The sequence below is a fragment of the Helianthus annuus genome, chromosome 5 (genome assembly GCF_002127325.2).
Source record: "Helianthus annuus cultivar XRQ/B chromosome 5, HanXRQr2.0-SUNRISE, whole genome shotgun sequence".
In the NCBI taxonomy this organism is placed as follows: Eukaryota; Viridiplantae; Streptophyta; class Magnoliopsida; order Asterales; family Asteraceae; genus Helianthus; species Helianthus annuus.
The window spans coordinates 148,563,642-148,577,390 of record NC_035437.2 but is presented as its reverse complement, the minus strand read 5'-3'; the positions used below and the strand labels follow the sequence as shown (position 1 = coordinate 148,577,390).

At 36.9% G+C, this 13,749-nt stretch overlaps 1 protein-coding gene across 1 annotated transcript; it reads right to left on the bottom strand.

Moving 5' to 3' along the window:
• Positions 1–12,903: 12,903 nt before the first annotated feature.
• On the bottom strand, positions 12,904–13,734 carry LOC110939332. The gene is made up of 3 exons (XM_022181020.2): positions 13,635–13,734; positions 13,271–13,546; positions 12,904–13,187 (listed from the first exon to the last, which is right to left on the bottom strand). The coding sequence occupies exons 1-3, from the start codon at positions 13,698–13,700 to the stop codon at positions 13,086–13,088; spliced, it is 444 nt and encodes a 147-aa protein (XP_022036712.1). The 5' UTR covers positions 13,701–13,734; the 3' UTR covers positions 12,904–13,085.
• Between the last annotated feature and the right edge of the window lie 15 nt (positions 13,735–13,749).

Genomic DNA, 13,749 nt, shown 5'->3' with positions numbered 1-13,749 from the left:
TTCTTATATCCTATGCATGTGACATCCCGTTTTTCTTTCTGAACGTCAATGATGTGATCCAACACATAGCTAGAACTCAAATAGCTATCTAGCTTGAGTTGGATTGCCTCACTTTCCGTTTTTACACAGACCATTTCTTTTTGCATTGTCTCAAGACGTGAGATATACAAATTAATGTCCGTTTGTTTTCTGGAAACCATTTTAGTCAATTCAGTTTTATCTTTCTTTAATGTCTCAATCATTGACTTAAATTCTTTTTCATGGTTTTCATAAAACATATTGGCTTCTGTGCATTTTGAAAGATCCACGGTCAACTTCTGGTTGTGGATAAATGTCACATCATATTTCTCTTGCAAAGCTTCGTGTTTGCTTTGCAATTCACACCACTTGGCATTCAATGAAACATGTTTGTCTTGCAAGTCAAACAAACTAGCTTGTAAAGCATCATGTTTGCCTTGCAACTCAGACATGTTTGCCTTTAATCTAGCACAATTATCACAATCTACAGCAGTTGGTTCATCAACACATACCTGACTGGAATTACTCTCAGGTGTTGGCCTTTCTGCATCAGAATCAACACCAGATCCATCCTCACTTGAACTTGAAGTTGTATCACCCTCCACTGAAGTTGAAACATCTTCACCTGAACTTCTAACATGTTCAGAACTGTCATCATTCCCCGAGGATCCACCATTGCTGACATCTTTGACAATTTCAGCATACAACGCCGTTTTTGTCTGACTACTGTTCTTGGGATTAAGAAATGACGATTCTACAGTAGAATAATGGTGTTGTACGGCAACTGGGGGTAATGGATTTCCATACATGTCTGTGGTGGGAGGCGGCTTTACAGGAACTTGTATTGGATTGCCAAAACAATCTGTTGTTGTTATTTTCGGTTCACTTTGCCTTTGATTGGTAACTGATGCCCACATTTCTGCAGTAATTCGAGGTGGTGTGGGAGGTTCGGCCCATGATGGAGATGACCTTGTATTCGTGTATTTTCCATCGTCTGGAGCCGGTGTACCCCACCATGAGGGAGTGACACCTGATCTTGTATATTCACCACTATCTTGAGCAGGATTCCACCAACTCGGATTCATGATTGGTGAGCAAAATAAATGCTAAGTGAATATTCCGAAAGATCACACAGCCGAAGAATCCTGATCGAAAGATCTGAGATCACAGAAACTTGTTAACAATAAACTGACCACAATCGAAAGACCAACTATTGTTCGAAGGATCAACAGTACTCGAAAGATTACTGTTGAATCTCGAACAATGATGTCGAAAGATTCAAGAACTCGAAGGATTCTCCTTTGAAAGATCCTTATCTTTCGAGTTAAATATCCTTATCTTTCGTATAGCTGACTTTCGAAAGATCACCCTTGTTCGAATGATCAACAGTGTTCGAAAGATCACTGTTGACTTTCGAGCAAAGGCTTCGAAAGATTCAAAATCTCGAAAGATTCACACTTGAAAGATCCTTATCTTTCGAGATAAATCCTTATCTTTCGAACAACTATCTTTCGAACAACTATCTTTCGAAAAGATTCCCTTATCGAAAGATATGTTTCGGACTCAGGAGGACTACTCGAAAGATATTTATCTATCGAGCTGTCTCTGAACGAAGGATGGTCTTTCGATGTTGAAAGATATCTTTCGATGTCGAAGGATATCTTTCGAATGCTCACTGACACACTGACACAGATGTGACGGGTAGGTGAAAAGGTGATGGGTTGGTAAGTCAACTTTCGGCAAAAGGGTATGGCAGACTGTACTATCTTACCAACCACGATTTTCAAACAAGAACTTACCCAAAATGGTAAAGTTAACCCAGAAACCGGTGACCGGAACCTTAACCGGAATATTGCCGGAATTCACCAAATCACTCAAAAACAAGTTTTCAAGTTACCCAACCCACTTTTGAACACTCCCGGTAAGTTTAAAACACGTTTTCCAGTTTAAAAGTGAAGAAAAACCAACAAAAACGGGTGTTAAACTAAGTGTTCAAACACACACCAAGAACTTGAAAAACCCGGTTTTAAACAAGGTAAAGAGCCAAGCTCTGATACCACTTGTAGGTCCCTTTTTGTCGGATGACGAACCTCAAACCTTGTTATACTAACCCACTAGCGAGTGCGGAATCCAAGCTAGTGAGCAAACCGGGATTAAGCAAGTATAAACACAAACACACACGGGTTCACCGATTAACACAACTTGTATTAATGCAAATGAAGGTTTCGGTTACAAGCACAATGTTTACAAATCTAACATGTAAACTCTCAAAGTGTGTGTGTGAGTTCCGGACAGAAAGCTCTCAAGAAGTCTCTCTCTCTTTCGGTGTGTGCACCTATGTGAACTCTCAGAACTAACTAACACAACACACTGCATGGGTATAAATACCCATACACAGCAGGTCATGTCCGAAGGATCCGATAGATGGTCCGAAGGATCATCTATCGAAGACAAAGTATTCGAAGGATAAGCAGGGACCTCGAAAGATCATCTTTCGAGGTCTAATCATTCGAAGCATATCTTTCGAGCACCTCGAAGGATCAACAGTATCCTTCGAGGCTATCCTTCGATTCAGACAAACATATCAAATATATTCCAACTGTTGGCCAAGTCAATCCGGAGGATGGTTGACTTGGTCAACTTACAGACTACCAAGGACATCGTTTACATACAGACCGAATACAGACAAAGTACAGACACAAGTGCACCAACAGTATTTTAATTATTATTCTTTTTGTAAGTATTTTTTAACTAGTGATTTTCTCCTGCACTTTGCGGAGGGAATTCGGTTGGTATTTGTTGGCTTTGTTACGGTATCGACACTCGCTATAGTAATCAAAAGAGAAAACCCTTCATCGAAAACAATAAAAACGAATATCGATATCGGTACCGATGTTCAGTTGATATCGATTTGGTTGGTTCGCGTTCTATGTTTATTTTTTTCAACATTGACATACAAACTTTATTGAAAACGGCCATTGTGTCACTATCATACAAAATCGAAATGTAACCGACCGAACATCTCTATCTGTACATGTATTTTTTATTGTTTTCGCTTTCGATAAGCTAAGATCATATTGCCACCATCTCGTACCGAACCAAACAACATCGGTGTTGGTATTTATTCATTTTTATAGTTTCTTATTTGATAACAGATATCGTGCCGCTACCGTAGTGAACCGAACCAAAACCGAATGAACAACATTGGTTCGCAACTGGTATTTATTTTTATTGTTTTTTTTCTTTCAATAAAATGACATCGTATCGTTAGCTACCATACTAAAAAAACATTTGTACCCATGCTTGTATTCGTTTTTATGGTTTCCTATTTTAAAAGTTTTTCATTTATATAATTGTCTATGACGATAAATGAATCTGTATCGGTACCAGTACCGTGAAAATTTGAACCGATTGATACCGTTTGTACAACATCGGTATCGGTACCGGTGTTCGTTTTATCTTTTTTGGTCGATGTAAAACACGTGTTTATTGATATACCAAGTGCATCAATCATACCTGTAATGAAACGAACCAAAGTGGTACGGATCCAACGCCCACAATAACGTACCATCACAACCCGCATGAATCGTACACATACTTTAATGAACCAAACCGCTACCGATCCAATGCCCGCAATAATGTACCATCAAATAAGAAAATAAATATAGACGCAGATTTTGAAACTTTTTTTAAGTTAATAAACGTATGTTATTACCAAAACTCCAAATGACCAATCTGAACGGTAAAAAATACTACTAATAAAAATATAAATACCTAAGAATTATCAATTACTATTATTACTAAAAAACAAAAACAATAATAAATAAAATATTAACAAAAGAATAAAAAACCAAATACTTTAAAATTATGCTTATTATGGTTACTGTTCATCACCACTTTATATTCATATAGATAATAGTAAATAGCAACTTATAGTTTTTTTAGCATTTGTTTTTTTTTTCTTTTTGTTATTAGCAATATTTTATCTATCATTCAATTTGATTTTAAATTCTAAATTCGTAATTATTTTTATTTCTTATTTTAACATTCCAAGTTATTTGCAAGTGTGTTGTGACGGTACGTTACTATATACATTGAATCGGTATCGATTTAGTTCGTTACAATACTCGTACCATACATGCATTCGGTATATAAATCAATACGTGTTTTATATCGATCGGAAAAAAGATATAAATGGACACCGGTACCGACACCAATGTTGTTCGAACAATATTTGTGGTTCAGATTTACATGGTAATTGTACCGATATTCATTCATTGTCACAAACAAAGTTGTATTAATGAAAAACTTTCAAAACCGACCCATGTTGATTGGTACGATACGGTAGCAATATGGTGTCGGCTTATCGAAGAAAAAACAACAAAAATAAATAGTGGTATCACAACTAATGTTGTTCATTTGGTTTCGGTTCGGTTCACAGCACCAGCGGCACAATATCTGTTATCAAACAAGAAACCATAAAAAATACATCACTAATTTTGTCAAATTTTGAAATTATGAATGTTGAAGGACTAAAGGTGTCAACATGCCAATTAATGGCCTCTAAGTGACCCTTTACGGATGGTAAGCCTTTGTGCTTAAGGACCGCAAGCATATATTATTTTTTTATTCTAAGTAGCGGATACGGACCGCAAATCTTTATAGCTTACGATCTGTAAGGGGTATGAAACCTGTGTGCGCCTACAAGCTTACGAACCGTAAGCCAAAAGTTCATACGGTCCGTAAGCGACTGCTAGTGGCAGTTTTGTTTGGAGGCCAAGTTTCTCTACAACATTGCCACCTATCTCGCACATTTCCACCCTTCCTCAATTTTTGCCATGACCATGGACACTAGGGGTGATCCTAGATCACTTCTAACAGGTGCCATGATCTCCATTTAAGCTCCTCAACTATAAATAGGCGCCTTTAACACTTGAACAACTTGTTCATTTCTTTCAAACTACTCCTCTACTCTAATATGGAAGTTCCTAATCTTAAAGGAGCATCCACTAAGTTCTATTTTCTCTAAGGATCACAAGAAAGTGCTCCTTTCCGGTTCTTTTCATTTTTTATAGGCTTTTATTAGCCGAAAGTCAAGCAAATTGGCTTTTGCTTTGACTTTCGGTTTAGAGCATTATGGTCGAGCCATTGTTCGAATCAAACATGGCTACGTGATCGTAACAAGGTAGGTGCTAATCCCTTAAAAGGGCACCTCCTAGAAATCATGTTAAGTTGGTCAAATGACGGGTCAAAGTTATGTTTAATAAAAAGTCAAACGACAGATTTTTGAAAAACTTATAAAATGAAGTTGTAATGGTTTTAACTCATGTTTTTAACATCATATCAGTTGGTAACTAATATTAGAACATGTATAAACATCTTCAACCCGTCATTTCCAATTTACATGTCAGTTCGCAACCGAAAGTCAAGCAGTTTGACTTCTTCTTTGACTTTCGATTCTGACCCGATTTAGCAACTTTAGCTACTGATTATTAGTTGCATTATGATCATATTATAGTGTAGAATAACTCTATGTGGTTATACTACTTGATCATAATCAGATTCTGAGTTTTTATACAAGTTTTTATAATATGCCTATTAATGACCAAAATGCCCTAATGGTGCATAAATTGGTTTTAAACCATAATGATCAAACAAAGTTTATAACCTACTGACGTTATAACATAATTAAAGTATTTTGGCATATTGAACTTGTTTACAGTGTAACACCCTTATTATTATTTAACGGTTTTCTATTAATTATAGACTTAAAATGTGCATTTACGATTACACATTCATAAGACTATACGGGTTTATTAAAATCTTGTACAACTTAGAAATAAAAACTTCATAATAAGATTAAATACATCGTTTAGAAATAAAGACGAAACAACGTGCGGAAGCTTGTATTTTGATCGTGTTCGGTTTCTCGATGAGCTTGATCGTCATCCGGTATCCAAGGATATACCTACATTTCATAAACCGTGAAATAAGTTAATCATTCGCAGTTTATAAGTGTTCAAATCAAGTCCAGATATTAAAACGAACAAGAAAAACAATTTTGTAGCTTTTAAGGTCTCTCACGGGGCGCGACCGAGAGCCCCTCATCTTTCGCGGGCCTCGACCATCTGTCGCGTGTCGCGACGGGATACAAGACATCTGTCGCGTGGTTCCAGCGAGTTCAGCTCTGAATCTGCATTTTTTTTTTCAGCCAAACAAGTTTTTACGAAAACTTGCATATCTTTCAAACTACACATCCGTTTTACACGTTTCTTTTTCCTTCGTGATCGTAATTTGATTCTCCATCAGATGGAGTCAAAATCCAACATCTAGAGTTACAATTTTATAGGTTTTAGGCCCTCGGCTAACTTTTAAGTATTAAACTTTTAACAAAGCTTTTGACCCGTTCATACAATCATCAGACCAACTTGTTTATTTCACCCTAATTCTCGTAGATATCATATTTTAAAGTGTTCCTATCACACGAGGTTCAAATCACGGGATATTATATGTCATTAACCCGTTTATGCTCATGCGCTTATTTTGACCCGTTAAGGGTATTTAAGCGCTTTTGACCATAAACTTCGCTCATTCATCTCATCTCTAGCATTATATTTTAACATTTCTTGTCAAATGGACTTCCACCACAATTATTCTTGTGCTGGTTTAATGGATATTAATTAATTATTCCGAGTTTACCCCTTTCGGTCATTAATTTATGACAAAGAACCATTTTGAGGCATTTGATCCCACAATGCTTTATGCCTATGCTTTAACACTTAACTAAACTTTACTTTTTCATAATACTTATTTCTAAGCTATCATGAAGACCGTTACCCGATTTAGCGTTCATGGGCATTTTGGCCAACTTTAGCCTCTTCATTTGCAACGAAGGACTATTAACAATACATTTGACCGACATCATGCCTTTTAACCAAAATCTTACTTATACGTACCTGGCTCGGGTCATAGTATCGACCCATTTAAATACCTTGCTTTAATAAATCACTACTTAATAGCGACGCAAATTTCCATACACTATTCATCCCTGTGAGCATAGAACTCGACAAACGATTGTTAGTCATTATTTTCAAATGGTGTTAACTTCACCATTTGACCCGTTTGGCCTAAATGACCAAACATATCATAATTACAAGAAAATGATATTTATTTACCATTTCACTCGATTGACCCTTCTCGGATTATCACCGTAGGGGCATATTTCTTTAAAACTTTTTCTTACATACTTAACCCATCTTGCCTTACGCCATAAGATATCTTTTGAACTTAAGCTTACATTTGTCAATCCGTGACTAATTTACCGTCCATTAAGGTTTCATCATTTTCACTTATCCTTTTCATAACCTTTGTAACCATTAAGCATTCTATTAAATAGGTGTAAGATTTACTTACCTTGCATCTGTTTTTGCTCTTCTCCGCACATTTGATCCGTTTGACCCGCTTCCTTTCCAAGCTTCCACCTAGCTTGTCAAGCATCAAACTATCATATAATTTCCACAAGGTGGTTAGATTAGTCATTGAAGATTATGACCTTCACACCTTATGAATCTTTTTACTACTTTTCTTATTGAACTCTATCATAGGTCTGTTTGACTTCTTAAAAGTCAAATCGCCAATTGACATATACAATTGAACTAACAAGTTCACAAGACTCACTTAGGCACATTATCAAATACCTTATTCATTAGACAACATCTACGAGTTTTCATCTATAAATGAAACCTCTTTTTATCATTTTATTAGGCATTCCTACGAATACCTAATCGAATCAAGTTCTACTTACAACCGAGTAGATGCACGATTTCACTTAGGCATTTTAACAAACACTTAGTGGGCATAATTTTTTTACACATTTACAAACTAGTTCTCAACTAGTTATTTCTACCAAGTTGAACGTCATCTTCAATTTAGTGTCTAATTACACTTCAATATCAAAACTAACTTCATAGAATTCTAATAACACTAGTTTGATACTCATGATTCTAATGTTCATGTTTCTACAAAACCCATTAAACACACAAATGGATGATTATGATTTCATAACTTTGAACACTAATTTACCAAATCATTGACTATGGTTTACTCCTAGACATGATTTCATCCCTAATTTCATTCAAACATTAGTCACGCAAAGCCTAATTTTTGATTTCACATTTTAACCAAAATTCGAGGCATAACCAAGAGATGAAATTTAACATACCTTGTGATCCCTTCACTTAGGTTTTCACTAATACGATCTTGGATTTCGATTTAGGACTGATTTGGCCTCTCAATTTCTTGGATTTAGACAAGTTAGGGTTGAACAAAGGAGTTCCTTTGCTCCTGTGGAAAATGTCGACCAGAACACACACTCAAGGTGTGTGTTTTGGTGTTGAGAGTTTTAGTTAATTAAAACTTGTTTCTAGTTTGTCTCTTATGGCCCCTCTAATTTACCCAAGTCACATTGAGTGTATTTTAACCAACTTCTTTATTACTACAAGACTTATATTTAACTAGGTTACTTACTTCCTAGTTATTTTATCTTGTTCATAACCGATATTTCATATATACAAAACCTATATATTTTTGGGGTGCTACCTAACCCGTTTTATTTTAAGTCCCATTAACTCGGTCCTTTCATATACTTTGTTTTCTCAAAGTATTTATCCTCCTTTTTATTAATACTAGATTTATTTATTTAAATCCTAATATTTACCGGGTAAATTTTCACCACTAACGGTATTTTACCCATCATTAATATTAACGTGTTTTGGTTACCAAATTCATTTTTGGGGTGTTACATACAACTCATCCGATCACCCGATATTTCCTATGCATGCACGGTTGAGCTTTTGTAACTAGTTTACGTAAGTTTACCGAAACGGGTCAATTCTTTCAAATTTATTTCAAATTCCAGAATGTAAACATGTTTACCCATATTATACAAGTCTTACTTGTGAGGGTTTAAACTACATTCTATCAAGTCATCGCCTAATCTAGCGTATCGTACCATTTTCGTTAATTTAAGTTAACCGGTCCAAGTCTATGACTTGAATAAGGCCCGTTAACATTCTAATTGGTTATTATACCATTCATTCCAGACTAAGGCATTCCAGTAGATTGCAACCAAGCTTAGTTAAATTGATAACGGCTGTGCTTATTATGCTCACCATCCAAGGAGATCTACACTATGGGTTGCCTGAGAAGGTGTCACTACTCAAGGCATCCAAATGCTTGAAAAGCGGATGTGTCATTTACATGGAACAAGTGACGATTGACGAGCCGAAGCCCAAGATAGAAGACATCTCAGTCATCTCTGAATATCCTGATGTTTTCCCTGAAGAATTACCCGGTCTACCTCCAGAGATACAAGTGGAGTTTAGGATCGATATTCTACCTAGAGCTGCTCCTGTGGCAAGGGCTTCATATTGGCTAGTACCAACGAAAATGGAGGAGTTAAAGACCCAACTGGATGAGCTTTTGGAGAAAGTCTTCGTATGGCCTAGTTCTTCACCTTGGGGAGCTCCTATCTTGTTCATCAAGAAGAAAGACAGATCAATGCCAATGTGCATTGATTACCGTAAACTAAACAAGATAATGATCAAGAATCGTTATCCTTTGCCTAGGATCGACGACTTATTCAATCAACTTCAAGGGGCTAGTTACTTTTGCAAGGTCGACTTGAGATCGGGATACCATCAACTGAAGGTTAAGAGTGAAGGCGTTCCAAAGACTGCCTTCAGAACAAGATATGGTCACTACGAGTTTTTAGTGATGCTTTTTGCGCTCACAAATGCACCTGCAGCATTCATGGACCTCATGAATAGAGTCTGCAAGCCGTATCTAGATAAGTTTGTCATTGTCTTTATATACGACCTACTATTCTATTCTTGTAATCGAGTTGATCACGCGAAACATCTTCGGTGCATTCTAGAGCTACTAAAGCAGGAGAAGCTTTATGCTAAGTTCTCCAAGTGCGAATTCTGGCTTAGAGAAGTCAAATTTCTTGGACACGTGATTAGTGAGTGTGGTAGGTGGATCCCGCCAAGATAGCAGCCATCATGAATTGGGAAGCACTGAAGACACCTTCTGAGATACGTGGCTTCTTAGGATTGGATGGATATTATAGAAGATTCAATGAGAACTTTTCAAGAATAGTCACTCCTTTAACTACCCTGACCAGCAAGAATGTTAAGTTTGACTGGGGTCCCAAACAGCAAGAATCCTTTGAAATTCTAAAGCACAAATTGAGCAATGCTCTAGTTTTAACTCTACCTGAAGGTATTGAGATTTTGTTGTATATTGTGACACCTCACATACAGGCATGGGCTGTGTGCTTATGCAGAGAGGCAAAGTGATTGCCTATGCATCACGACAACTAAAAGTGCATGAAAGGAATTAAACCACCCATGATTTGGAGATGGGTGCCATTGTATTTGCACTAAAGTTGTGGAGACATTACTTATATGGCACGAAGTTTATTATATACACTGACCATAAAAGTCTCCAGCATCAGTTTAACCAAAAAGATCTGAATATGCAACAACGCCATTGCATGGAAACTTTGAATGACTATGATTGCGAGATTCGCTATCATCCCGACAGGGCAAATATGGTTGCCGATGCACTAAGTCGCAAGGAAGGAGTTAAGTCAATTCGAATTAACGCCAAGAGTATTGAACTCAAGATTAGCTTAAATGAGAAGCTATTGGATGCTCAAAAGCAAGCTTTGTTAGAGGCTAATATTTCTAGTGAAGGATTGGGTGGAACTATTGATCAGTTGTCACTTGGGAAAGATGGAATCCTTAGATTGAATGATCTAATCTGGGTTCCAATCTTTTGAGGGATTAGAGATCTAATCCTCCAGGAAGCGCATAATTCTAAATATCCTGTTCACCCTGGAGATGATAAAATGTATCAAGATTTGAGAAAGAACTATTGGTGGATGGGCATGAAGAAATCCATAGCCACCTACGTAGCTAAGTGTCTGACGTGTTCACAAGTTAAAACTGAACATCAAAAACCGCCAGGACTTTTAAAACAGCTTGAGATTGCCACATCGAAATGGGAAACGGTAACTATGGATTTAATTACCAAGTTACCCAAGGCCAAATGTCGTAATGACACGATTTAGGTCATTGTAGATAGGCTGACTAAGTCAGCCCACTTTTTGCCAATCAAGGAGACGTATAACTCTGATAAATTGGCTAAATTAAACATGGATGATATAGTGTCCCTACATGGCGTGCCAGTATCTATTGTATCAGATAGAGATACTAGATATACATCTCACCCCTGGAAGAATTTCCAGCAATCCTTAGGCACGAGATTGAACTTCAGTACGACATACCATTCTCAGATTGATGGACAAAATGAGCGTATTATCCAAACTTTGGAAGACATGCTTAGGGCATGTGTGATTGATTTGGGTGGTAGTTGGGATGACCACCTACCCCTAATAGAATTCTCCTACAACAACAGTTATCATACTAGCATCAAGGTCGCTCCTTTTGAAGCCTTGTATGGGAGAAAATGTAGGACGCCCGTTTGTTGGGTTGAAGTTGGGGAAGCCCAACTATCTGGACCAGAGATTGTCCTAGAGACCACGGATAAGATTGTGCAAATCCGTGATTGTCTCAAAGCTGCCTGAGATAGGCAGAAAAGTTATGCAGACAAGAGGCGTAAACCTCTTAAGTTCCAAGTGGGGGACAAAGTCTTATTGAAGGTATCACCCTGGAAAGGCGTGATGCGTTTTGGAAAGAAGAGCAAGTTGAGCCCAAGATATATTTGACCATTCGAGATAATCGAATGTGTCGGATCAGTAGCTTATACGCTTAAGCTGCCGAAGGAGCTTAGTGGAATTCACAATGTGTTCCACATCTACAATTTAAAGAAATGTCTAGCCGATGAGGCGCTAGCAATGTCACATCACGATGTGCAAATTGATAAAAACCTGAGGTTTGTTGAGAAACTGATTTCGATCGAGGATCGACAGGTCAAAAAGCTTCGAAGGAAGTTAATACCTATTGTAAAGGTTAAATGGGATGCCTGTCGTTGCCCCGAGTATACATGGGAGGTTGAGTCCACTATGCGACAAAAGTACCCCCATCTTTTTAAATAAAATCTTGAGGTCGAGATTTCTTTTAAGGGGGTGAGGATGTAACACATCGTAAATTCATATCGAGTTATACAATGACACGTGTCCATAATCTCAATTATGTGTAATAATTTGGACGAGAGGGAATACTTTTGTCAAATATTGAAACTATGAATGTGGAGGGACTAAAGGTGTCAACATGCCAATTAATGGCCTCTGAGTGCCCCTTTACGGACCGTAAGCCTTTGTGCTTACGGACCGCAAGCATATATTACTTTTTGACTCTAAGTAGCGGATACAGACTGCAAAGCTTTATAGCTTACGGTCTGTAAGGGGTTTGAAATCTGTGTGCGCCTACAAGGCTTACAGACCGTAAGCCAGAAGGTCATACCACTACAAAAAAACTGTCATTTAGTGACACACAAAAAGTGCCACAAAAATCCATAAAAGTGCCACCAAAGACCCCTTAAGGAATGAGTGGCACACAAAAAAAGTGTCACTAGAAGCAGTGCCACTAAAAGGCTTTAGTGGCACTTTTTAGTGTGCCTCTATAATTCTTTTAGTTATTAGTGGCACTTTTCTTTTAGCCACAATATAAAAAAACAAACTTTTTGTGGCACAATTTTTATGCCAGTAAAAACTAATCCTAGTAATATATCTATACTACTTTTAGTGACACATAATTTTTGCCACGAAAATAAAATGCCACTATAAACATTTATCATATTAATTTCATTAATTTAGCTGTTATTTATTTACGATATAATATAGAAATAAAAATGAAAACATGTAGCAAAATAATAATGTCATAACTTCAACTAAAAGTTCGATCCAAAACATACTATAAGTGTTAGAAAACAAATTAATGTCTACAAAAGAAGTCAAAACGTTCTTTCGATACGAATCATACTCTAAAAAAACTTAGTGCCAAGCAATCCATTAATCTTGTTATCTCTATTCCTCCAAGGCTTCACATGTTTTCAGCTCTGTCATCAATATCGTCACTTCTTGAAGATGATAATTCGTTACTAGGTAAAGAGTTGCTAGGAGCCGAAGAACCGACGCGGGGGACCTAAAAAATTTTAATGAGAATAAATGCTAATACATAGATATATATATGTAAAAGACCACATAGTAGTACATGTATGTAAGTACCTGTATGTTCATATTGCTAAGAACTGTAGGCAAGTTTGCATCGGGGATACGTTCTTGGATAATGTTCATCATAACGTTCACAACACTCTGAAGCTGATGAATAGTATGTGAATTAGTCGAAGAATCACCTTTACTTTTTGTGGCTGGCATTCTTCCAACTAATCGAACATACCCTCTTTTCTCCGGGCCTTTAACTTTTGAGTATTCATCATTTGTAAAATCATGCGGATCTATATGTTTGCTTGCAGAGTCACTTGCAATAGCTTTTAGTGAAGCCTAAATACATAATAATATAGGTAAGCTTATAAAAAAGTGAACACGCACATGATATGTAAAAATATTTTAACGCATAAAAATACATTACCACAACATTAGCTGCTTTATCATCAACAAAACTTCCATCTTTACGAGTGCGAGTTGTTATATACATTTCTCCTCGGGTCGGGTATACACCATCATTCTTTGTTGCCTATAATTTT